General features: G+C 42.3%; 1 protein-coding gene across 1 annotated transcript in view; it reads left to right on the top strand.

Moving 5' to 3' along the window:
* The window catches only part of GATB (glutamyl-tRNA amidotransferase subunit B), a 43,581-nt gene extending 19,125 nt beyond the window's left edge, over positions 1-24,456 (top strand). Inside the window, exons 4-13 of the mRNA XM_065634592.1 lie at positions 334-532; positions 1,509-1,631; positions 4,895-5,008; positions 6,043-6,127; positions 6,495-6,539; positions 8,632-8,821; positions 15,002-15,135; positions 15,551-15,629; positions 21,167-21,301; positions 23,850-24,456. Of these exons, the coding sequence (XP_065490664.1) occupies positions 334-532; positions 1,509-1,631; positions 4,895-5,008; positions 6,043-6,127; positions 6,495-6,539; positions 8,632-8,821; positions 15,002-15,135; positions 15,551-15,629; positions 21,167-21,301; positions 23,850-23,978 (1,233 nt within the window). The 3' untranslated portion in view covers positions 23,979-24,456. The remainder of the gene's footprint in view (positions 1-333; positions 533-1,508; positions 1,632-4,894; positions 5,009-6,042; positions 6,128-6,494; positions 6,540-8,631; positions 8,822-15,001; positions 15,136-15,550; positions 15,630-21,166; positions 21,302-23,849) is intronic.
* The last annotated feature ends 1,891 nt before the right edge of the window (positions 24,457-26,347 follow it).

Here is a 26,347-nt window from a genome sequence, read left to right as displayed (position 1 = left end):
GGCAAGTGGTTGTGCAGTTGATTATTGATTATTTCTGTATTACTGTAGTGTCTTATACTTGCCTGTGTTGAGGAGTGCTCTTATTTTTTCCAGACCTTTAGCTTTTCACAGTTACATTGAATTCTAGGCCTATCTTCTAGCTTGCTTTCTTCCCAGCTAAGCAAAATAACTTCTGAATTTACATGTGCGTGTGTTCTATCCTCTTATATAGGTCACTATGGAAGATGTTGCATTTTCAGTTTTTTCTTAGTCTGTAATATTTGCACTTGGCCATGCTGCTGCTTTCTGAAAAGTGAATGTTTTATTTGAGTATAAAGCTGATTTTGTTGACAGGCTGGCTATCAAATCACTCAGCAAAGAGTTCCTATTGCGGTGAATGGAAGTCTGTCATACAGTCTCTGCATAGACAACAAAATGAGCCAGATGGTGACCAAAACTGTGAGGATTAAACAAATTCAGTTGGAGCAAGACAGTGGAAAGAGTCTCCATGATGACACAAGGAGCCAGACTCTCGTTGACTTGAACAGGGCTGGTAGGCCTGGATTGTTTTCCTATTTTTCTCCTTTCTGTGTAAGATGAGTCTTTAAAGGTACATGGGTGACAGGAAACAGGCGAAAAATAAAACCAGCTTGATGTCTCTCTCCTTGAAAATAAAAATACATCAAAATGGCTGTTACACTTGAAGCAGGGGAATACTTGAGTTTTTTAATGGCCAGTGGACCTTTCCCATTGCTGTTGATGGCGGTTGGCAATAACAAGTAAAAAGTCTGTTTGCTCCAGTTTGCTCAAAACTGTGTGTATCAGCCACATACAGCCACTCTGCTGTTTACACTCTCGCCACTGTATGTGGTGTTGTTAAAGTATCAAAAACCTAGTGATTCAAGTTTGCGTATAGAAGGAACAGCTGTTAGAATTTGTCAGTGCATGAGTCAGACATTTATTATAATTATTAACTTTGAAAACATGTAGATTTTCTCTTTAAACTTTGAAATTGTAAATGGAAGGAACCAAATCAGCACATAACATGGTCAGCAAACCAGATGGCCCAGCCTAACTGGGACACAGTGCTCCGGTGTCCACTGAAGTTAAGCGCTGTGGCTGCTCATATTCTTTGAAAACTGGATCCTGAAGCTAAAAACTAGACTACATCTGTTTACAGTTCTGTCTTTTCCAAATGAGTATAAGATTAATGAACTTGAATCTGGAATTGGATTGGCTTTAAATTCGAGTTCTCCTAGAGAAAGGCCGAAGAAGGTTGTGTCCTTCTGATCTGTGTGTTCTCAAAGGGTGGAGGATTGTCTGTGGTTTGTCTGTTTCTTTAAAAAAATAGGAGGAAAAGTTTTTATAGCAATCTGCAGCTAGGCCCATAGTGACAGTTACTAAATAAGGCACGGGGGTTTATTTATTTCAAAAAAAGCCCAAGTGCTTTCGTGTGTTTAGCCAGTTTCACTCTAATATGCCAAGATCAAAAGCTGTTGTTGAAAATCTCCTGTCTCTTTCCCTGATAGGAGTCGGCCTCATGGAGGTTGTCATGGAGCCCGATATGTGCTGTGGGGAAGAAGCAGCTGCAGCAGTCAGAGAGCTTCAGCTCATTCTTCAAACACTTGGGAGCAGCCAGGCAGTCATGGCAGGTACAGAAGGGGGAAGGGCACTTTCCCTCATCGCCAGTAATTCTCTGTATTTGCAGGAGCTTTGCAGCTTCTGGTTGTTTTGCTCTGTGGTTGCTTGTAACGCATAGCCTTTTCTAGCTGTTGTTTTTACAATCCTCAGAGCCTGTGCTAACGTCTGCCATGCTTCTGGTGTCCTTGTGGGCCTGCCTTTGTCTGCAGGGCTTTGCAGTGCTAGATTTTATGTTGCCTCACACAATAATTTTGCAGAATGAACCTAGGTGGGAAGGAGTGTCCTCAGGGTTCTTGTGGTGTTTCTCCCTGTCTGTCCTCATCTTGCTTGCCACAACACTGCAGCACAGAAAATCCGTGGTAAGGATTAATTGTAGAATATGAAGTTCTGGGACAAAGTAGTGGGAGCATGAATCATCTTGTATGTTGTGTGTAAGGTCTCAGCTCGTCATAAAATGGGTGTAGGCAGTGAACTTGTGCTGATGTCATGGGTGAGATGCGGTAAATGACAGCGCATTAGCGGACATGGGTGTTGGGCTAATTTGACAATCAACGAGACTGCAGCTTTTATCCTACTTGATCATTTCACACACTCGCTCTGTCTCTCCTTCCCCTCCAGCATTATGTTCACTACATCTCAGCTTCTCTTCCCACTAGGGAGATCACTGCTGGTCTGGCGAGGCGGGCCAGAAAATTCTGTTGTTTTGTGCTGTGCAGCAGCCTTGCAAATACTAGTCTCAGGTGTTAGAGGCCAAGGTCCCTAGGCATCCCCTGGCATTTGTCTGCATGCATTTCTCTGATCTTCAGGATACTCTCCCACCTCCAGGATCTCTGTAGCCAGGATCACTATCTTTCTGAGACCACTTCTTCTTTTGGAAACCCTGCTTTTGGCACCAGCACTTCTTTCTGGAACCCTAAGGCCCCAATTTTCTCAACAGGTGATGTGCAGAAGCACAGCATGTGATCAGCCTCCTAACTGGGGATTCTGTCTCGTGTCTCTCTATTAATTGGAGGATTCAGGTCATGCTATTTTTGCTCACTCCTAATGTTATCAAAATTTACAACCAGCCCATGGTTACAGCTATCAAATAGCAGGCTTCTGCTTGGGAGTTTAAAAGTATAGTTTCAGGCATTCATCCCCTCTACACATCCACCCAATTATCAGCTGCCTATGAGTGTTCATAATGTAAGCTATATTTTTGCCTGTGACGGTTGACCTCACTGTTCTGGCAAGAAATTCAATCCATAGTGTATATATACTGAGTGGATGCATCTCCTAGAGGACTGAGTCAGAGTGGTCCATGTATCACCCATTATATGGGATCCAATGAATGCTGGCTAGTGATGCAAATCTAATTTAATGCATGGGGAAATAATAATTGCTAGACATTAAGTATGTCTTTGAATCTTTTCTCACATTAGTGTTACATGTCAAATGGGGCACAGTTGTTAATATTAAGCAGCCAGTTTGCATGCTGCTTCAAAGGCCTTCGTGGACATACATATATACCATCGCTTATCATTACTGAATTTGGCACTAAGATTGCCACTGGAATTGCACTATGATCTCTTTTATCTCAGTGAGATTTTTGACTCTAGAGAATTCCAGTATTGGGAATGCTTTTCCTCCAGTGTAGTTGACTTTAAAAGTATTTGGATTTTTTTTTTCAAGGTGGTAGTTTTGGAGTCTTTCTGTTGTGGTTTTCACTCCTCATAATTACTGTCTTTCAAATCAAGGCTTTACGTCTCGTATTTTATCTTCATTCTACTTGTGTGTTCAGTGAAGACAAGTGCCTAGTTTTTATCAGGTGTTATTTCATTAGCAAAAAACAGATGAAGAGATTATTTCTTTGCAAAGTGAAAGGAAAAGAAGCTGGGCTTAAAGGAAGGTTTTTTTTAAGAACATTCGGGGCCTGGCACTGTTTTCACTTATGCCTGATTAACTTCATTGTCTTGTCACATTGACACCTACATCCAAGTAGAAGCAGGTCATGTCTCAAAATGAAGCAAGGGCAGGATGAGACTATACCTCTCTTGGAACAAGTACTCATTTCACCCCAGAGGGAGCACATGCAAAACACTTCTCTTGGAAGTGATGTTGGGTCATTCCAGCACCTTTGTCCTTCATTTGCATGTCTGGCAGGACTCACTGAAGACAGGAAATGAGTGTGCTCTCATCCAGCCTACTTTTACAAAGTGTACCAAGGCCTCTCTAGGCAATTTACATCTATTGATGGGAATGGATTCTGAAGCTGTAGCCATCGTCACAGTTTAAACCTGAGCTATCTTTTGCTCTCTTTAATAATGCGACTGTATCTAAAGAGTGTTTTTCTTTTTATATGCGTTTGAAATTTAAAAAAAAAAAAAAAGAAAACAACAAAGCCGCTAAGAGGAAGGCTGCAGATGTTCTCTGTGCAATATGGGAAGAATGATGTTTCTTTTTAATACAGCCTCTCCTGTTTGTTTATTCCCACCAGTTGATCAACTGCGGCAAGGCTTTTCTTCTCAGAAGGGATGCCTTTAGAGGGACAAAACTTAGAAAATGCAATTACGAGTTACTTGTGGTTGAGTCATTAAAGATCTCCAAGCACATTAGTTCATTTTGGACTAAAAGTGCAGGATGTTTTTATATATAACTTTATATTCTGTTTCATTTTTTAGCAGGCAGGGAAATTGGCAGGGTCTGGCTGTGGGGGAGGAAGATTGCAGTTTCCTGAAGGAGAGGAAGAAAATTACAAAAAAATTGACTACCCCTCACATTTTGTCCTTGAGCTGTAAATTTCCAAGAACACCTTAGTAAATCTGTTCAACATAACTATAAGTTCTTGTGTTCCATGGTAGGGTAGTATATATCCATCAAATTGTAATTCAAAAAGGTATTTTTATGCTCTTTTTAGAGGAATGAAAGCTCACAATCCACCACTTTGTTTGTCTAATTCTGCCCTTTAAGAGCTGTGAATCAGAAGCTTTTTTCACTACATGGCTTAGAGGATCTGTGCTGCACTGCACCATGCGGCTTTCTCTGAGAGGAATTATGAGCAATAATTTTTTTAAAAAGAGTAGTATTCTCAGAAAATTTTGAATGATCCAAGGCAGTGGCTTGAGATGGAATCACAAACACAACGCTACAATGAGGTGGTTTTTTACTCCTTTCTGGACATACAGAAGTCTGCTATTAACGCTCTGCACATAACATGCAGTTTATTAATGCATGCCAAGGTTTTTACTCTAGTTTACAGGGCAGACTACTCTCGTGATAAAATTTCCTTTTACAGAGGGTCAGCTGAGAGTGGATGCCAATGTTTCTGTGCATCACCCTGGAGAGCCATATGGAGTGAGGACTGAAGTGAAGAATATCAACAGCATACGATTCCTGGCAAAAGCAGTAGGTAAATGATGGTTGCTTCATTATAAGAGCATTGCAGATATTTTATGTGGCCTGACATGAAATATACCAGGTTCCCTAGTGCAGTAATTGGCCTTAAATGCCCTGACTAGCTTCACCTGGGTGTCCCTTCCGTGCACCTTGCCCGTGGGTTCCAGGAGTCACATTTAAACGCAGTCTGGGGCCTTCGGACTTTGCCTGAGCTACATCACAGGTGTCCCAGTTTTCAGTCCTGTCTCCTTATGGACCTTGGAGCTGTTCTGTAGTCTTGTTCCCACTGGATGGACCCTGGACCCAGCTCATCCCCTCACTTGACTGAGACTGTCAGTGCACCCTGTTAGTCACACGTGGCTCTGCCCATGCTGCTCAGACTAGTGGGACTGCACCAGTGAGGGCACTGCCTGTACTCTGGTCACCCTTGGTTCCTGACTTATCCCTCCTTGTGGAGCAGCCCCACTCCTGCTGCTCCCTGACAGAATAAATCTTAGTATGGGGTACTCTGGGGTTAGCAGCCACGTTAGTCTGTGGTTTTCTTGCAGAGGTAGCCCTCTGCCTGCAAGAAGAATAAAGCAGATTAAATGCCTAGCATGTTTAGTACTGAAATATGTTAGCAGCGGCTTTGTGTCCTCCAATGTAAATTACTGTTTTCCACTGAGTACGGTTAAGTAGTGTGTGTGAAGTTCAGATGCAGCTTGGGTATGAGCAAGAAAGGATGATGATTACATCTCCAAAAGAAAACTCAACTGGGTGATTGGAAGGTCACTAGGAATGTATGGCTTGGCTGCAGTGCCTGGGAGAAAATGTTTTCTATTTAAAGGGAATGGAAGAAGGTGAGGAAAACATGCAAAGAAAGAAACAATGCTGGAGAGTGAGACAGTGACTGATAATTCTGCCTGTAACAACTGCTGTTGATTTTATTAAGGTTAAAACAACACACTATTCCATTATTGCATAGCAGTGAAAAATGAAATAGTGGAGTCTACAAAAGCTAATAGTACAGTTTAACAAGCTTATTCTTCTTTCTTTTGTTTCTGTCAGACTATGAAATACAGAGGCAAATTGAAGAACTTGAAAATGGAGGAACAATTCTGAATGAGACAAGAGCCTTTGATTCCAAACTTGGGTGAGTTTTGACTTTGAAGGAACATCAGGAATAGCAGCTTGGATGTCATGGATACCTAATAACATGATCAGGAGAAGTAACATAGTATTGCTCAACTTCTGTTCTTCTAAAGCTGATGTTCACAAGCATAGTCTCCTCACAGGTATAAACTTATTCTTAAAGTTGAGGCTTTTTCACAACAGATTGTGTGCTACATCAAACAGTGTCTGTGTGAAAATGACTGCCCTCTTACAAACACACATGCATTGAAGTTGGCTTTAAGAAGCTCTCCTGATCTTCATGAGGCAAAGTTTTTGTTTTGTCTTTTTGCCATAAAACTAATTCTGTGGTGTACCTCTTACCACATCTTACTTGTTTTGTTTTTTAGGTGCACTGTACCAATGAGAGACAAAGAAGGAAAACAAGATTATCGGTATTTTTTTTTAATGAAGTTAACATTTCAAGAACTGGTATTTTATTTCATTTCTTCAGTGTAGTCAGTGTAATGATCCTGTGAAGTTAGTCAATGTAGTGAGTATGCATTAGACATTTACCTTCCACTGGAAGGGGAAAAGACCTATCGAAATCAGTGCCAGTTTGAGCAGTTCAGATCTCTGCTAAAACCCACAGACCTTTCCCAAAAACTAAGTGGGAGTACCTTAGCTCAAAGTGGGTGAATTGAAGATTTACTTTGTGGCCAGTACAAGTGTATTCTTAAGAATGCCTGATATAAAACGTAAAAATATTCTGAATTAAGCATTGCTCCTACTTTAAGTAAATACTGAGGGAAATGTTTTCAGATAGCAGGCCCTGCCTCTCCGTGCTTAAATTCTGTGATCATAGATCACAACCACTCTTTGAAAATCCTAACTACTGTTGAAAGGTGTCAGCATTTGTAGGCAGGCTTCTACCCTAAGGTCTTTGTAGACCCAGTGAAGATGTTACCTTGCCCTTTGTAGACCCAATGAAGATGTTACCTTTCCAAGTACTTCTTGCCTTCCACCAATGTGAGATGACAGCCATCAAACCATAAACAACCACCCAAGAAGGATTTAGTCAGAGGACGAGGAGACAAAGCATGAGTCCCATTGGGAAGCAATCCTGCTGGGAATGAGTGCTGGGGCAACGCTGCAAAGCAGCAGCACATCTGCTTAGTGCCGCAGCACAGGAGACAGTCGCAGCGATGTCTAGATGGGATGGAGAAGAGTGATGCAGCTCAGTGACTGCTGATTGCTCTGGGCACCCTACCTCCTGCTGTGTGCATGCCTGCTTCCTCCCCTGCTTAGGGCCATCTTAGCACTGATCCTCCCCAGCTTAGCATCCCAGAGACAGTCCCCCTGTTACTACCAGAGTTCGCTTCCCAGCTGCAGAATTATTGTTCTGCAGGAGAACTTTCAGGGCCTATTAGCTTTGCCATATCTGTGTTCCTGTTAAATCTACATATGTTCTACTACTGATCTTACTAGAGCAGCGAAAGGATTTTGAAAACAACCCACAAACTTTAAATTTAAATCTGTGGTTTACAATTATTGTTTGTAGAAATGCAGGAGAAAAGGCAGTGATCGTTTTATGAATGGTTATTTTATGAATGATTATGGTAGGGGCTGGCATGGGGCTTCTTTAACAAGACTAATTCAAACAAGTGCAAAAGAAAATTCATTAAAACCTAGGCAAACCTGGAGTCTAAGATATTTCAAATAAAGACCAGAAAGATTATTACTAGTACTAAAATTATTATCAGTATTAAACTGGTTTTCAAATTTTTTGTAACTTACTGCTGCGCATTATGCATTAAACTTAAAATCTATGTTTAGGCAGATTTGAAATAGAACTTATTATAGTAAATGTAGAGGGTGCCCAATGTCCTTTATTCTGACATTTTTGAACCCCTCATTTGATCATGTAAGAGTGAGGTTTCTGCTTCAATCGTAGTTGTTTGAGTGGTTTGAATTGGACTTCTCTTTAAGGGAGCCTTTTGTTCTGTGATGGCACCCTGCTGAGCACAGTAACTTTGCTTTTAGCACAGCATGATATTTCATCAAGATTTTCAAAGTTAGTCTGGAAAAGGTTACAACCTGCCCAGATCACTCCTGGCAGTTGGCTGTCAATCTGGGCCCTGCCAGTCCGCTCCCATTTTTGTCCAGATCCACAATTCATGCTTGATGCCAAAAGGAGTGAGTTGTTTCCATATCCGTTCTTATTGTTTATTATTATTATTGTCGTTGTTGTTATTATTTTTATTATTTTGGGTGTAGACATGTTTTAATTGCTCCTTTTCTGTCATCAACTCTTGAACAATCAGTGGCAAATACTCAAAGGAAGAAAATTTGAGGCTTTGCAGCAGTTCAGGGGCTGCTCTCTTACTACTTAACAGTGATATACCAGGTCATGAATTTTAGTGTTTTGTTTCGTTGAAATAGTAATACGACTTCCAGGTAAGTATAAACTTGTGATATGATTTTTATTCCTTGTTGTTTAGCTTTTGATTGAATATAATTATAAGAGTTTTTCTTCATCTTTACTAGGTTCATGCCAGAGCCAAACCTTCCTCCATTGATTCTGTACGATGCGAAATCGTTGCCAGCTAATATGAACCATCAGCAAGTGGTAAATATTGATTGGATTCATGAGAGGCTTCCTGACCTCCCCAGTGTGAAGAGAGCAAAGCTTGTTGAACAGTATGGGATTCTTCCTGAACACAGCTTTACCTTATTGGTAGGTCTATTGATCAAGTGCTAAAATAAGCGTAGAAACTTCAAAGTTGCACAGTTTTTGAAGAGATTTACAAATGTCATATTAACCAGCTGTCAGCTCACATAGGTGGTTTTTATTTGGAAATATTTCCAATGCACACTTCGTACTTTGGAACCATATACATAGAATGGTGGGGAAAAGAAACCACACACAGTGCACCTAGAAGTGTTTCTCATGCAAGGTGCAGTCAAATAACTATTATTTAATATTGATCTTGTCTGCCTACACATGGATGCACCCGTGACTGACTGCAACAAATATACCACTTCTTGCTGACAAGCCCTTGTCTGTAAGTGCCTGCTTGTCTTGTCTTTGGGTCTGGTGCAAGGCTGGGCACATTGTCAGTATTTAACAAATTAATAGATGCATTTTCCTGACTACAGAAGCAAAACGCAAAGTTTAAATCTTTCAGCTTCATGTGCTCGTTGACCTAGCTTCCACGTTATTTTGAAAAAAATCCAGACATTCTTAGGTCAATACACTGAATGGCTGTACAACATCAACTTTGACCTCACAATGCAGTTTACCAGGGATGGGTTCAGAAGGGGGCATGAAAAAGAAAAAGATGTGGTAAATATGGATACAAATAAGGAAGTGACAGCAAAATCTCATAACTTCCAAATTTATTCTAAAGGACTTTGAGCTTCTTAAATACAACTCGTCATCTCTGTTTGCTAATGATAACTCTGCGTGGGGGTTAGCATACCCACCCAAGATTAGACATTTCCCATAGCCAGCTAAGCTAGGACGGTGTCCTGCTTTGGTTCCCTCTGTGATTAGTGGAGACAGAAGGAAAAGGACTTCTTTAGAGTAAGATTCAGAGCAGAACTGTAAGTACTTTAAATTGTCCTCTGGAGGAGTTCTTTTCCTTTGAGTATAAATGGAGGGATAGCAGTGCACATAACTTGACTACTTAATATCCCTCCTTTGTGTGCCTGTAATTTATTACACTTGTACAGAAGCTGATTCTACAGGAAAAAAAAAAGGTTCTTCCTTCTGAAGAAAGCTGTTAGGAAAACTGCTTTTGTGGTGGTGTGCCAGTTTAGTGAGTTGCAGTTACTGTTTGGTGAGCAGGTGAGTCATAAGTGTCATAAAAGTCATGAGGCTGCAGTGATAGCGTTGAGAGGTGTCAGTAGTTGTTACGTTTCTATTTCATTGTATAAGCTGCAAAATGTGATATCGCAGCCAGTATTCCTGTCCGTGCCTGCCTTTCTGCACATCAACGTATTTCTTATGTACTAAAATAAACAGACCTCAGATGGGTAGGCAGGTCCCAAACCCTTTTTTCTGACTTTTTTTTTTTTCTTTCCCCGCTCTGTGGTGGATTGACCCCAGCCAGCTGCTAAGCACCACAGCTGCTTGCTCATTTCCCCTGCCAGTGGCACAGGAAAGAGACCAGGAAAAGCAAAAGCAGGAAGACTCCTGGTTTGAGATACAGACACTTAAATAAGTAACGTAAAGAGAAAGGAAAAAAACTCCAAGGTGATATGAATGCAATCACTCACCACCTCCCACAAGTAGACCGATGCACAGCCAGTCTCTGACCAATGGCAATGACTACCTCTCCCAAAATCCCTTTCCTTCAGTTTTCCAGGGCATTATATGGCATGGAATATACCCTTGGTCAATTTGGGTTGACTGTCCAGGTTGTGTCCCTGCCCAGCTTCGTGCCCATCCTCAGCCTACTCACGGTGGGGGGCAGACTGGGAAAATGAGAAAGTACTGCTCAGCAACAGCCAACCCACTGGGCTGTTCTCAGCACCACTTTAGTCACACATCCAAAACACAGCACCTCGTGGGCTGCTCTTAAGGAAACAGACTCCATCCCAGCCAGACCCAGCGCAACCACACTTTTCACTTGGCATCAACCCACTTCTTGTGTGTTTCAATTTTGCTGGTATTGGTGACTTCAGCTGTGCGCTTTCTGTCGTCTCTATCAGCTAGCCCTATATTTCTGCCTCATCAGCTGCCCTTTCTTTGCACCTGTTCTCGGAAATCCACTATTGCTTTTGCTTTTGCTTTTTTCCTTTTAACTTCTCTTTCTTTTTGCAAGGTATAAGATAATTAATGAGCTCCAAGCTGAAATTTGGGATTCAGCTTGTAATAAGATAATGCATCCATTTGAATGCATGAAGTGAACATGTTCTTCATGGCAGGTCTTCTTTTATTGTGCATTAGAATGTCAGCATGTATACTCTCCATAAAAGTTGCTTGCTTGTTCACTGGGAGACTAGTTAACCTTAATTCATCTGAAAATGGTACGTCCGTTGCTGTGTTAAGCTTACATCAGAAGTTGCAGAAGATTGCTGATAGGGCCAGATGCACAAATCTAATGAGCATTCTTTCAGGTTAGAGCGCCCAGGAGTGCTCATTAAATAAATGGCATTGGTAGAGGGATGACTCTAAATGCAAAATCTCTGTTCTGCGCCAGCTTGTTAGAGAGGACGTTACGCGCCAAAGTTATAATAAAACAATCCCATACTTCAGTGTGCAAGTCAGTTTCTGAGCTCACTTCATGAGCTTTATTCTCATATGCAATAGCTACCTGTACATCCTTCAGAGTTGAGAATCTGAGAGTCCTGCTTTGCCTAATTACAAGATATGTAGAATGAAAGCAGAGCAGTACCCCTTAATATCTTTATCTGAAATGTCTTAAGTGTAAAGTGCTACAATTTTGACAGTTTTCTATAAATTGCAAAAATAAATGAAGTTTCTGATTTTCTTCATGAAGAGCCCTTCTTATTTGTAAAGAGACAGTTCTTTGAGCCATGTAGACTCCATGGTACTTGGGTGCTCAATTTCTGCATGCAGTTTCTACTTTGCTGTGCAAACTGGTGGGCTGGCAAATACTTCAGTCAAAAAGGATTTCTGACAACTTTGTCAGTTACGCTATTATAATATTTTTATTTTACTTCCTTTTGAGTCAAAAGACCAAGATGTATTGGCATAGACATGAATGTGACATTTTGTTTTCAAAAAGCATGCTGAAGTCCAGGAAGGTCCAACCAAAAAATAGATCAGTTATCACAGTACAGCATTAGAAAAAAGCAGTCTGATCACTTCCTTTCTCATCTGAATTCCAAGTCTTCCTGTACATTTACTGTTCTTCTGTTTACTCAGATAAAAGTAGCAGTTCCACTTGGACTTGGGCTTATTTCTTTGGTGGAACAATTACATTGGTGAATCCTTGGATGGGATGCTGTAGAAGTTGCTTTTGACCATTCTGTTTATGACATGCCATCCTCATACACGTTGATGTGCAGGTGACTTTACGCTTATTTTTAGAACTTCAATCATTTTATAAGAAGCTGTAGGAAAAAGTTTGAACCTTTTTTGACTGCTCTGTTGTCTGCTTTAATAGGCTAGATTTTCTGGGGTTTTTGCCTGACAATCTTGCACATTTTTGCAGCAGTTGTTACCTCACAGTTGGTTATTGTGGGAACTGTGATGGTGAAAATGAGAATAAGAAAGCAGAAAATTACTTTTATTTGTTGACATTGATTTAGTTTTATTCTTCAGTTCTTTGGGAAACATTATTGGTCTTCAAAAGCGTAAGTTTGCATTACAGACCCAATGTCCCTAAAGATTGTACCTGTGGTATTTTGTAAAATAATGTATTGTTTTACGTTAGAGCGTGCAGTGGTTTTCAGCTCAGACCTATCTCAAGGGAGAGGAGTGTGTGCGTGTGTTGGTAGTTGGAGTGAATTTGGCACAAAGAAAGTTGACCAAAATGCAAAGCAAATTAAAGTTCAAGTAGTACAGTATCTAGAAATTGAAGCCAGTCAAATTATGCCTGCGTTTTTGTAATATGGCAAGAAAATAAGGAAAATGTTTCATTTCTGGCAGTCATTGTGATGTTTTGACATTCTGCCTTTTTCATTTCAGTCTAGCATTGCTGGGTTTGCCTACTCTTTGGCTACAGAAAATGACAGTCACTAAAACTAAATGCAAAGGAATTTGGGGGAATATGTCTATTTTTATGTGCACAAGTAGTGAATATGGGCTTTGGTACCTGGTAGGATATGTGTAAGTCTGTCTCTGAGTACTCCTGTGCTTTTCTCCTCTTGCTGCCTGGAAATCACCTGATTAAAATGTGGAGGCCGCGTACATTTGTCCTTGGTTTTTCAAAGGTCTGGCAGGAGGGTCAGAGCTGTAGCTCCAGCCAGTCTGTTGATATCCAGAAATGTGAACGTGCCCACTGCTAGAGACACACTCTCCAGCCTACCCGTGACGAAGGCGTTGGACGTGCTGCCTCTGAGCTGTGTCACCTGCGTTCGGACATGTGCCATCTGCAGACATTGTTTTCCTGTGTGTCATGTTGTAGCTAGACCTGCTCTGCCTGCGGTGTTTGTAAAACCTGCAGCACGCGCAAAGAAACCAGCATTTTTACATGCTCACTTCTTCCTGCCTAAATTGGACAGGTGTTTGTGTGGAAGAGAACCCGCTGTTTAAATAATTACTGTTTGTTTGTTCTATTGAATCCTGAGGTGAATTAGAAAGAGTACAGTATTTAGTAATGCATCATTTTAGTAATTCCACTTACACACAGTTTTTAATCAAGTTTATTGTACTTCGATAATCACGTCATTGCTTTACTGGTTTTTTTTTTAAACCAAATTTGTTCCTCTAGTCTTTTTAGCCTCAGATTTTACACAATTTGATTACGAAGTAAGTGCTAGTTGAGCTTGTAAGAACACAGAGGAAGAAGGGAATTGTGTCTGTGTGTAGACAGATAACTAGGGAGAGTTGAAAGGTTTGCCTTGGTGCACAAAAGACCTCAGTGGCTGTCCTAGATTGAGAAATTGGTTTCTTTGCTCACACTCTTGAGATAGAGGGGATGGGTCTGATTTTTTTTTTCACACCAGTTTTACAGCACATCAGCCATTAATCCAAGTACATTTTGTTCTGTTTCACAGAACAGAGAGCAGTAGTCTGTAGTCTTCTCAAAAGCCATACATCATTACCAATGAAAAATGTGGTATCTAGAGCTGGTGGAAGTTTGTGTTGTGAAAGTTTTGAGGAGGAAAGTCTAAAATTTTGTATCACTATAGTGATAAATTGCCTTTAAAAATAGTGCAAATGGGACTGCTCTGATGGGATGTGTTTGAGTGGAAAAGTCAGGCTTTGGTTTAGTGTGTACCTGTACTCTTTTTGCTCAGAACTGTTCAGAGATCAGATGCAGTCACAATGTGCTTGGGAAATGTTTTTGCTGTGATGACAGTATGCTTAGAATAGTTCCTTGGCTGTCTCTAAACTGTTACCTCTCAACTTCTGAGAGCTGGCTTGTCCTCCTGTGTGATTATGCCACACACTGCACAAGTCCAGTGCATGCTGGAATTGGATTCCTCCTTGAAGAGGTAGGAGCTGCCACCTAATATCTCTTCAGCCTTCAGTAGACCTGATGAGTTCCATGCTACAGTTAAAGATCCATCAATGCCTTGATGACAAACAGCACAGCATTCAACAGACTGTGCAGTATCTGTTCTTCTGAAAACAATCTCGGATTTCACTTAGGCTATAAATTGAATTCCCTACTGTCATACCTTCTGAGCATTTAGGGTGCTGTGGCAAAGCTTACATAGCTTCTCTGAAAAACTAGAAAAATAAAACCTTGCTTCTTACAGTATGACCTTTCCATATCATTGAAGGGCAAATGCAAGCTAAACTTATTCCTTCAATCCAAAATAAATAGAAGTGATTGCAAGATCAAGAGTGAAACATCTGTGGACAGTTTCAGGAAAAATCTCTCCTTGGTAAAAAAAAGGTAGTGTGGCAGCCTGTTAGATGGCAGCATTATATTTTCTAGCATTATATGGACTTAAAACCCATGAGAAGATGAGAAAGCTTCTCCCCAAATGCTAATTTTAGGGAGGAGTTAAGAGAAAAAAGATGGCTCCTTTATTGGAAGGTCCATTGAAACAGACAGGCTGGCAGGTAAGCTGTGTGTACCTATTCTAGACATAACATAGTTTGTTTGCTGTTATGTTAATAAAATTACTCCAAAGTTGTGTGACTTCGCAATGAATTCACAAAACCAGGTTTCCCTTAAGATTTAGAGTATTTACACTCCAAATGTAATTGTATAATTAATCAAGTTTGCACTCTGGTATCTTTTTGATGCATTTAAGTTTTCTTAAACAGAATGAAGACGGATTAGCAGAATTCTTTGAAAATGTGGTAAACCAGACCCAAATGAAGCCAAAGAAGGTGATCGGCTGGATTATAAATGACCTGCTCAGTCACTTGAGACAACATTCCGTTACAGTAAAGGAAAGGTCAGGCTTCTTGATTGCTACAGTGGCGAAACAAAAAGTGATCCATTTCTCGTATACCATGAATAGTATCATGTCACTCCCTTGCTCGCTTCTGCTTTAGTTATTATCTGTGCAGTTGGTTACGCCAGGCAGTACCACGTAGGCCTTGGTGCTGTCATGCTGAATGAAGTTAATCAAACACCTTGCAGAGAAGAGGACCATGTATTTAAGAGCAGTAATCAGAGTCTTACTTCTTTGGAATATGGCAACGGTAAGCCATACTCAGGCTATCAATACTGAAGTTGAATATAGTGTATCATGAGGATAAATACTAGCTTGTCATGCTACACTGTGTGATCTTCAGGCAAGCAACAGTAGCTTGGATATACTACTGCACCTTATCCTCTGAGGTAACTTCTGCCTCATTTTTCCCTAGCCCTGTCAGTTCTTTGCTCCTGGCTGACCTTCTGAACCTTCTAGTAAAAAAAGACATTTCTTCTACAGCAGCAAAACAGGTAAGTACTTTTTTGTTTTTACTGTGCTTTGGATCTGTGGCTGCTTACTGCATTTGTGTAGCAATTTTATAATTGGTGTGTACCCGTATGTTGGTTGCTTTAAAAGGAAATTATTTAGAGTGTTGATGAAGGATAAATTTTGTATCTATTATAAACATATAACAGATGAAAATGCCTTGTGTACATATAATCTTGCAAATAGATCTGCATGTTCAGTGTTAGAAGGGGGCGCAAGGCAAATCGTAAGAGTTAAGCAATGTGAACTGAAGTCAGTTAAATAAATCTTGCTTCTGAACAGACTGGACACTAGATCTCGGTTTCACAGTTTGGGTCAGACCTGAGTGAAAGGTCAGTGGGAGCTAATCCATGACTTGCAGTTAAGCTGAGAGTATCAGTTACTAGGTCCTAAGGGACAGTAAGGTGTCCATTCCCAAGTATTAGCACGTGGAAAAGGATATAATTCACCTGAGTGTAACCACAAAAAGAGTTCTACTTTGGTGTACCCGAGTCAAAAGTGGAGGGGTCTGGCCTTTCTTTCATCCTTGCTGCTTTGAGCAAGTGTTATCATGGACCTCTCAAGTACTGGTGGCAAATTTCTCCCTCTTCTTAAATATCATCGTGTTTAGGGCGGTCTGAAAAATCAGCTCTTGATGACTTGTATCTAAAACTGTGAACTGCTTATGGTGAATACAGTGACTGCTGTGTCTATAGACAAAATTTTGAGGTTTTTTGTGATAGGGAATAGTCTGTCATTCACCTTACAGTGCTGCTGGCTCTTTTATGTGGAATGCATTGTCTTTTCAGATTAATTATCATCCTCTAGATAAGTACATTAGATGACTGCTTCTTCTCAGGTGTTCATAAATGAAACTGTTAATGAAGACATTTAACTTGCAGTGAAGATATTTAACTTGCCTTGTCTGCTTTCAAGCTTTTAACACTCTGAAATACACAGGGTGGGTTTCCATCTTTCTAGCACATATTGATTTAAACCAAGTACAACTTTGGAATAGTACCGAAGTCAGTTCAGGCTTTTTTTCATGATTATAGACCAAGCGTAGCTGTTGCAAATGTGGCTCTTTACCCTACTTGGAGACACTTGCGCTTCTTGGTTTGTTTTCTTTTTTGGAGATGCTTGTGGTTCTTAATTAAGTTGGTCTTGTTGGTTTGCTTCTGTGAATAGCCAGCTGCATATGACAGGCATCATAAATAAGGATTTAAGTGCCTGACTTCAGGCATGTGCATTTGGTCGTTTTGGACTGGGAAAGTAAAAGCTTCAAAAAGGAGATAAAGTATTAGTAGGAAAAGCACTGGAATGCAGAGTGGTTCTGTGCCTGTGGGGTTGTGGCACACCCATCAGTTTGGTGTCTGCGTTTGAAAGGGAAGCTTCAGATCTCCCGTCTGGTCTGAGCTCTCAGCTTCCTTGTGGAGGTAGAGATAGGGTACTAATGCTCTTCTACTGGAGTTTCTTGCATTGTGATATATTTGTGCGCCAGCACTTCTGACAGGTTATGAAATGTCAAGAATTTCAGAGATGCTTTTGTTTAATTACCAGCTCCTTGTAATGTGCCTGTTGTCCTCAGTGTTCTGAAATTTGACACAGAGAAATAACAGTACTGTTTGCCATCACTGAGTGATGCTATCAAACTGCAGAAACCTCACCACATTTAGAAAAGTATTTTGGTTGCCTGGATGTCAGAAAAATAGCAAATGTTTATAACAATTCTCAGCAGTAGGCAGAGATACTGGATGGCCCGAGGGCAGAAAGGGCTATATATACACACACCAGCAGATGAATTGCAGTGCTTGGGGTGGGCTAGAGTGAACTGCAGTGGTAGAGACAGATCCAACGAGAAAGGATGGAAGGGTTCGACAGGGTGAGCACGCAGACATGCACACACATACGTGCTCGCTGCAGGAAGCTGTTAGCAGTTTAAATTTTTTAAGAGGTTTTGTGTTCAGTCTCTGCTGTATAAGGCACTAAAACACAGGCAGATGAAAGCTGTGAGCTCTGATTATAGACACAGAACATTGTATGGTAGGATGCATATGCCAAGGAAAGGGCACTGTGTGCTCACATAATTACCACTTAGGTAATTACAGAGCTCACGCCCAACTTGCCATCAAATACAGCATCCTACTCCAGAGGTCTCTGAGGCAGTTTCAGGCTGGTGTGCCTGTGCAAAGGGGAGCAGCCAGCGTGCACGGCCATGGGGTGAGCATGTCCTGGATCAGGGGACCTGCACAGGCACGTGCTGCGACCCACCCCAGAGGCACTGATTTGAAGCCCACGATGGGAGGTGCGGGTGCTGCTCACCCAGGGCTCACACCGCTCTGCTGGAGAGGGAGCCCGAGGTGGGGCCTGGCGCCTGGCCTGCAGGGCTGGCAGTCAGGACACCCCTGGGATAAGGGGCCTGCCCTTGAGTTACGGCGTTGTGGGGGGAGACTAGTTCCTGGGCCTGGGAAGCAGAAACTTGCCCCTGCTGCTGAGAGCCATGCTGGAGCAGCTCTGTGTGGACACCCTTGTCACGCGTTCATTGAGGATCTGGAGCACAGCAGACCCCAGGTCTTGTTTGCTTCTGCGGTTGCATAGGTCACCCACATCAGAATAATTTCCAATAGACCCACTTGGCACCCCTATTTTCAAGTAGACAGCGGGGAAATGAGTATGGTACACAAACCTAAACAGAACCATCTGCTTTGACAATTACGGCTATACCATCTGGTGGGCTGGACCCAGCCTGCCCCTCACTTTTGTCAGAGGCTGAGGGACAACTGCCAGACATCAAGGCTTCCATCACTGGAAAGGAGAGATGCCCACAGGACTGACTGGGGTGGTACTGCCTGCTGCTTCCCTCCCACCCTTGGCAGCAAATCACTGCAGATCTGGTTTCCAGTTGGAGCATTCTCAGGCACAGCAGTCAGCTGGCACATTCAGCAGTTGCAAAATGTTTGATATGATGCCCGTAGCATCCAGACATGCAAGTCCTGATTAATTCATCTTGACCAATGGTTTGCTGCTATGCCTGTGTAGGTAGAGACTGCAGAACATCATTAAAATCTAATCACGCTCAAGCAGGAATCAATAGTAGAAACTACTGAGATTTCAGTAATGGAAACGAGGCCTGTGATTCTCTTTTTGGCTCTGGAGACTTCATCATTTGATCCTCCTGTTCTGGTGCAGGCAGTTTGTGTAAATGAGTTGAAATCATTTTTTAAACTGCTTTCTTTAGATTCGTACTCCTTGCCAAGTGGAGAAACACGTTTTTAAAAGTGCATCTTTGACAGGTCTTGGCCACATCTCTTTCTGCTTTCCTACATACCTGTAAACAAGCAAGAGCCTTGATAACATTGTCGCTTTACTAGCTAAGCGGAGATGCTTGTTACCAAGTTGAAAAGTACACATGGTGCAGATGTCACGGAGAAAATCTGGTGCCTTCAAGGTTTCCAATGGGCAGGCTTTTCTCAGTGCCAGGAGATGTTTGGCACAGGAATAGCAGGAAATCGGAGCTGGATCTCTGACTGTCAAGCTGTCCTGCCCCTGATCTAAGTCAGCCTGATGTATGGGTCACTCCTGGGTAACGCTGCCATGGTCGGCTGCGTAGATTTTGTTCGCTGCAGATTTTCCCCTCCTGCAGCCCCTGGCATCCTGCTTGAATACATACCAGTCCTAAAAATCACATCTGCCTTTTTTTCGGGAGAGCGATATTGCTTATTCATTATCCAGCCCCTGATTTGTGCAGCGCTTCGGACTCTCCGGGGTGTTGTGCTGGGGGCTGTGCTGTGTGAAGAGGACAGAGCTCCTTCTGAGGGGTGATGGACTGTCCTGCTGCCTCCGGAGGCCTGGAGGACAGAAAGCTTCATGCCTGGTCCCTCAGGGAAGGAGCAGGAGGGGACTGCCTGGGAGTAGCAATGGAGTGCAACAAATAAAAGGCAAGCGGCTGTGGGTAGGTTGAATCTCTGTTGGATGTATTTCTCCCTAGGGGTCTTCCAGGTAGCACTGGCATGATGATAATTTTAAGTACTGTGCTAGAAGGAAGATCATGTAGAAGACAATCATATACTGTACTGATTTATTTAGATGTAAACATCTGAAAGCTTCACTTACAGCACTTGTAGCTCAGGCTACTTATCAGTATCTTTAATAGTGCGATCTGCCTTTAACCCTCTTAGGGGGAAAAAAACAAGATATATCTGCCACAATACAGCTGCATGTCATTACCATCTCTAAAGGTCTCCAGCAGAGTGATAAAATTCCATAAAAAGCTTTGGGATGCCACTGGCAAATGAATCTCCTCTTGCAGGAATTGTGTCAATGCATGGTTCTTAAATACCTGTTGCGGCTACAAAATTGTTTAGCTGAAGGTCTTTTGTACCAGAATATTCTTCATGGTGAAGAAAATTGCTGGGGTAGTTAAGATACCATCCGACATACCTCATTTTTCCTAAGTTGTCTTCTGCCCTGCTGTTACTGAACGTGCAGTTTGAATGCCCCTTCTCATCTCCACATCCCAGCCTCTGAATCCTACAGCGAGTATTTAATGCCGAACTTTTGACATGACATCCATTTCCATATTGGTACACAGCAATGGCCCAAACATACAATTACATCTTGGGCTCAGGATGGAGCACCAGCAGCTGTTTTAATAAGGATTCTCTTTCTCTCCTCCCACAGCTCTGAAATAAGAGCAAAGGGAATACACAAAATGACTGTCCAAGGAAATTGGTTTTTTATAAATGTTCTCTCCCCTTAAGTTTATTCCAGGGCGATAGCCCTGCTGCAGCATAGGAAAACACACTGGCATTAACAAGTGATTATTCCGGAGGCCTGGGTTCGCCCAGCGTTCCAGTCCCTGGAGGTGATGCATAGCTGGGCTGGAGCTGCTGTGTTCATTCTGCCTGGCACTATTTTTCTTCTGCTTTGTCATACATATCCTCATTACAGCTTGCTGATGCGGACTGGTAATGGGATGAGTTACCTGGGATTGGACTTGGTACAATAGTCAGCTAATGGTCAGTTCCTGGGCAGAGCCATTTCTCATGGAAACACATTTTCTTTGCTGCTCTCAGGCAGTTTCGTGAATAATGCCAGATGAGCGCGAGTGCTGCCTGCGGAGCAGCCTTGCGGTCAGCGGCAGTCTCTGCCGTGGTGCCCCCTCTCCCCGTGAGGGAGCAGCGGCTCAGTGCAGTGAGGCAGCTGGGGGCTGCGCTCGGCAAACTTCTTGGAAGAGGCACCATCGCTGGGGGTAGCGGCAGCTCCCGTTCCTGTGGCAGGCTGCAGAGCACTGGTTGTGAACCATTAACCTGCAGTCGTGCGTTGAGTGAAAATGCTTTGCCTTATTTCAGGATGCAGAAAGGGAGGAAGGGTACAATAGCTCTTTCGGCGAGGCACAAGATTAAATCTTGGGTTTGTTCACATTTAGGCAAACTGCTCTCGCTTTAACTAGAATCCGGCTTCTTGGATCAGGAACTGAAGTGCTGCATGTAAACAATGTTGATACGTCAAGACACTGACCTTTGCTACTCGTGATTTTCAGGTGCTTGCAGAATTGTGGAAGGGAGAAGGGAAGACTCCTCTTGAAATTGTTAAAGAAAAGAAACTTGGACTGATACAGGATGAAAAAGAGCTTGAACAGATCTGCCAGGCGGTGATTGATAGACAAGAAAATGAGGTGATTATGATGGTGCTGGGAAACTTGTGCGCTATGGCAGTCTGTGGCACTAAGAAGGGGGTTAAAATGGCCTTTTTTTTTTTCTCCTTTTGATTAGCATTTGAGCTCTAGAGCCAGCACAGGAGCATTAAAGCTGCTGCTCAGATATTATCAGCCTTTTCTTCTTCTTTCTTATTTTACTAAGTGGTGGTTTTTTGTTGTTTTTTTGGGAGTTCAGGCATATGCAAAATGATCAGCAGAAGAAATTACCAGTCTGGCTAATGCGCTAAGTCATTCTGAGAGACCATAAAAATTAAATGCAGGCAAGCAAGACTGTGGGGCTCTTTCCCTCCTCAGCTATACTGCCATTAACCTGACCTGGCAACCTGGCCACATAACTCTGATTTTTATGTCATCTGCTGTGAGATTAGGGCAACACCATTAACCCGTTCTGAAACTGGAGATGGAAGTTACCTCCAGTGAGACATACAGTAGTTATGGAATTAGAGACTCTGTCAGAGGCTGGCAAGGCAAAAATTTTCTGTGCCTGTGTCTCCTTGTCCTTGTCTCCCTCCACTGCCAAGGAGAGGAGTCTAGCTGGCTCTCCGGCCCAGCGATGCCTGTGGGGTGGGGAGCAGCTGGACCCCCATGGCAGTGGCGTCAGTGGCTCCCGAGCTGCCGTCTGCTCTGCGGCTCTGCTGCTGGGCCGTGGCAGCAGCACAAATACTGCAGGAGGAGAGCTCGGGGTTTGGCTCTTCCCCATCTCCTTGGAAGGACACGCAGCAGCCCGTGTGGCTCATCACTCTGACAAGGTCTGAGCTGGGAAAAGGGGAAAAAAACCTGTGTTGATCATGAAGGGGAAGAGTGGGAAGGGAGCTTGACAGAGTCTAAAATGTTCTTTATAAAAAGCAAAATGAAAACAAGTGCTTATATGTTCTCTGGAGTGAAAATGCAAAAGCAGAAGTGAATAGCTTACTTCTAATAGAAACATTGTCTAGATACATTTGCCATTTGGAAAAAATATTAACATCTTTGGAGAACAATGCCACCCACCTCAGATCTCATCGGGGGATGCTAACAGCTCTGCAAGAGCTTTTGGTAAAGAAAATGAGCTTGCAGTAGGTCGGCGTGACCTCCATCAGCCTGACTCATTTGCAGAGCCTGATAAAAGTGTGGCTGCGTTTTCAGACTGGTACGGAAGCACAAGTGTGGATAGAAAGAACATTAGAACTGATTGGGAAGTGCAGAAGCCAAAGGTCCGTAACTACACTCCCATTTCAGTAATAATGCTTTCTCCGAGAATGTAATTCCTCTCTGGTTTCCACTGTTTTAGTCAAGCCAAATGCAGTAGAATGGTCTCACTTCCCTACTTTTTCCAGGTGATCCTTTGCCAAAGCAAAAGCTGCCTCAATGGCCTGTAATTCATTGCTTTAAATTGGGGCGAGAGCTTACCTTACAAAATAGTTAGCCGAGTACTTGACAGGGAAAGAAGTACACCTTGCTTTTTGATAGTAACTTTCTTTAAAATGTACTAACGTACAAACAGTTGCTCAAGCCAACACCTAGCACTTTATTAAAATGCAGTATCTGGATTGTACTGTGTTCTGCTCCATATAGGTAATTTCTGGCAGATCAGGACTAATGAGTCCTTTCCATATTGTGACATTACAGAGAAGATTTTAGACTGCCAATAATTTGGATACTGTAATGAGTAGAAATATTTGCATTTGTGCTCGGTACTGGCACAGTGGGTTGTTCATATGTTCACAATCCTTCCCTTAATATCTGTAAATATGACATCCTGTTTAATTGAAGCAATCATGTTTTGCCCAAGAACTCTGACAATGTAGAGAACGTCTTCCCTGCCACATGCACAACATGAAGGCCAGAAGCTTGTCTATCAGCAGGAGCATCCCTGTTAGAAATGCCTGCAACTGAAATTTCCAATGGTTTTTTTCAGTATCTTAGTTTTAAATATGGCCCTTGCTATTTTGCAGGTGATTGTGCATCAAACATTAGCTGTCTGATAGGAGGTTGTATTTCTGATCAGCTAATTAATTGTTATATTGCCAAGGGTTCCTTTTTTAAAGAAAATAATATGCTGTTACAGAAACATCTACATCTGTGGTTGAAGGACCTCACAAATATTATCAAATAGATTGTGATTCAATCCAAATTACTTGTTACAACTGAACAGTATATTGAGTAAAAAGGTAGAGCGTATTAGGAAAAAGAAGTCAGTCTCGTTTTTCTGGCTCTTTTCCAGGAAGTTGCTGTTTGAGTTGCAGACACTGTTACGATCCAAAAGTGTTTTCTGACTTTTTCAATAAGAGATCTTTGTATTAGTTGTAAGGCCCTGCTGCTGTAGGGACTTCCTGTTCTCACAGGAGCAGAGCAGGAGCTTATTGGAAAGCTGAAGGCAGTTTTTATAAATAACATCTTACCCAAAATACAGTGTTCTACCACAATGGTCCAAAGGACAAAAATATTCATAACTTAGCAGTGAATGAGTGAAAATGTTCCAAGTTTACGGTAACAACGGTGTCTGTTTTTTTTTTTTTCTTTAAAGGTTATGGCAATAAAAGCAGGAAATCAAAAAGTTCTAAATAAGTTAATTGGCCTCGTGCAAAAAGAAACACTAGGACGATCCAATGCTGTCCTGGTGAGGCAAATACTAGAAAAGAAGCTGTTGGAGTAGCCACGAAAGAAAACCGCTCAAGTGTCTACAGAAAACATGTGTTTCGTTCTGTCGCGTTCACTGCAAGTGGACTTTGGTGGCTCCTCGTGCATCCTCAGGACTGTTGGTTCTCCTTCCAGCGGTGCCCCATCCCAGCTTTCCCCAGATGCATCAGCCCAAGGCAGATGAGCAAAGGCACAGCAGGAGCTGGAACAGTCATTTGCATCTCCCTGACTTCGCTGTGGCATCTGGAAACGTGATTTCCATCCAGCCATGGGAAACAAGTTCCCAGAGGTGCCAGTGAGTATGCAGAGAGCTGAAGCTGTGTTGGTTAGTTTTGTAATAAAGCAAGAGGAGACTCAGCTTTTCTACTTGGCTTTTTGCAAGAAGGGAAATTCACAGATGTTGAATGCAAAATCTGGTGGTGCATACTAATAACTCACTGTAAATTAGTGTGAACTCACTGGTAATGATGATTAAAACGCGTCACAGTAATTAAGATGACCACGTGTGCTTCCATGCCTGGCAGCAGGGAAATGTCCACTGCTCTCACTCTTCCTCGTTTCTGAGGGATGGGAAAAAGACGAAGTTGCTAGCTGCTTAAATAAGTGCCTGAGGCTAGTGCCACAAACAGATATAAGTACCTGCATCTTAAGAATTAGTGTCAAATGGTTTGCTCACCCGCTCCTTGTCATGTACCCAAACATCTGCTTTTCCTCCTCGCAGCTCTTTCAGCTCAGAGGAGAGCCTAGCGGATGGACACCTGAGCCTTTCCAGGGGTCACTGCCCATTTTGGCCTCCGAGGTTCCACAGAGCAGACCATTCGCTCCAGTTTGGCTTTCTCCTCCATGGCCAAGCACTTGAGCCACTGTTAGAGATGCTGCAAGGCCAGAGCTGCGTGCTGCTTTGGCACGTGTCCCTCTGCCGTCACCCGGAGCCACACCACTGTGGAGGTTCCAAAACTGAGCGGGATTCGGCTGCGTTCCAGGGTGTGCTCCAACAGTTAATCCTAAGGTGGTTTTTATACCTTCCATTTTTCAGCTCCCAGCTTTAAGTATGCACTGAAATCCAGGGTCCTCGAGTTACTTCCCAGTCCCAACCAACTTTAGCTGTTCAAACCATTAACAGGGAATGCAAATAGAGGCAGCCTATTGAATTTACACTTATTAGGGAAAGAAATCCCATTTAGTACCAGGGGCTTGAAGCTCTTAAATCCCTCGGGGATGCTGCTAAGCTGTACATTTTGAAGATTACTTTTATCTCAGACCTCAGAGATATTTCTTCATACTTGTTCTTTAGGACTGGCCTGCAGGGCAGGCGCTGTCACTGGAGTGCAGCAGGTGTGTCCCTGGCACTTAGTCAGCTTTTGCAAATGCAGTGCTTGCACCACGAGTTCAAACTCGGTGGCTGGCAGTTCATTCTCGTGAGTAGTAGCACCAGTGTCTGTCCGGAGGAGGACATCTCTGTACAAACTGGCTCACGGGTCAAGTGTGAACTCTTAGTTACAAGCAAAAAAAACCCAGTGGTTTTTAAATACATTTAATGAATAAAATGTATACCCATTATTTACATGAAAATAACTTTACAATTCAAAAGTCATACGGCTGACAAAAAGCAGTAACATGGTTGCAATCATAAACTGTGACCCTTCCAAAAAAAAAAAGAAAACACAACCACCTCCCCCCTAAAACCCCAAACCAAACCTGCAGGATTTTCATGTAACCTGACCTTCACACAAAGGCTTTTACTATGACTTTTCACATCATGAGCAAAAAGTACAATTTTTACTTACAGTGGTGTGAGCTTTCAGGTATGTGTCCAGTCAATAAAGGTTTAGATTATACAGCAAACTTTACATTTTGGAATTCTGTTCAACTCTTGTCATGGCAGCAAGAATCAAAAAGGCACAAGGGCTTCTGCATGAAATCTTGAATCTGAATTTATAGTCCCTCAGTTCAGAAGAACTCAATTGTTTCCCAGCAGTGGTCCTCCAAGGCTAGTGCTTTTTGTTGCACAGCTTGATGCTGCTGTGCTGTTTCCCCTCTGCTGTAGTGGGTGCCTCTTCAAAACGAGAAAGCGAAACACCGATGTATTTGGAAGAGTAATAATTAAGCTGTATTTAAAAGGAGGAAGGATCTCTACCACTGTAGCATGGCTATTGCTGGTACATGTCTTTTTAATGGCTACTTCTTAGCCACTCTTTTCCTATGTAATTACTTCCCTAATATGGTACAAAAATCTGTTAAAAATCATGAGCCAAGCACAGCGTTAAAATTTAAATGGATTTACTGTAAATCTCAATCTATTTGCACCTCCACCTGCCAGACACAATGGATAACGAGAAAGATTAAAAAGGGATAATTGTAATATTCTTCCCCTTCCAGGGAAGG

This window comes from Caloenas nicobarica, chromosome 4 (genome assembly GCF_036013445.1).
Source record: "Caloenas nicobarica isolate bCalNic1 chromosome 4, bCalNic1.hap1, whole genome shotgun sequence".
Taxonomy (NCBI): domain Eukaryota; kingdom Metazoa; phylum Chordata; class Aves; order Columbiformes; family Columbidae; genus Caloenas; species Caloenas nicobarica.
Note: the sequence above shows the minus strand (reverse complement) of the source record. Positions and strands in the feature narration are given on the sequence as shown.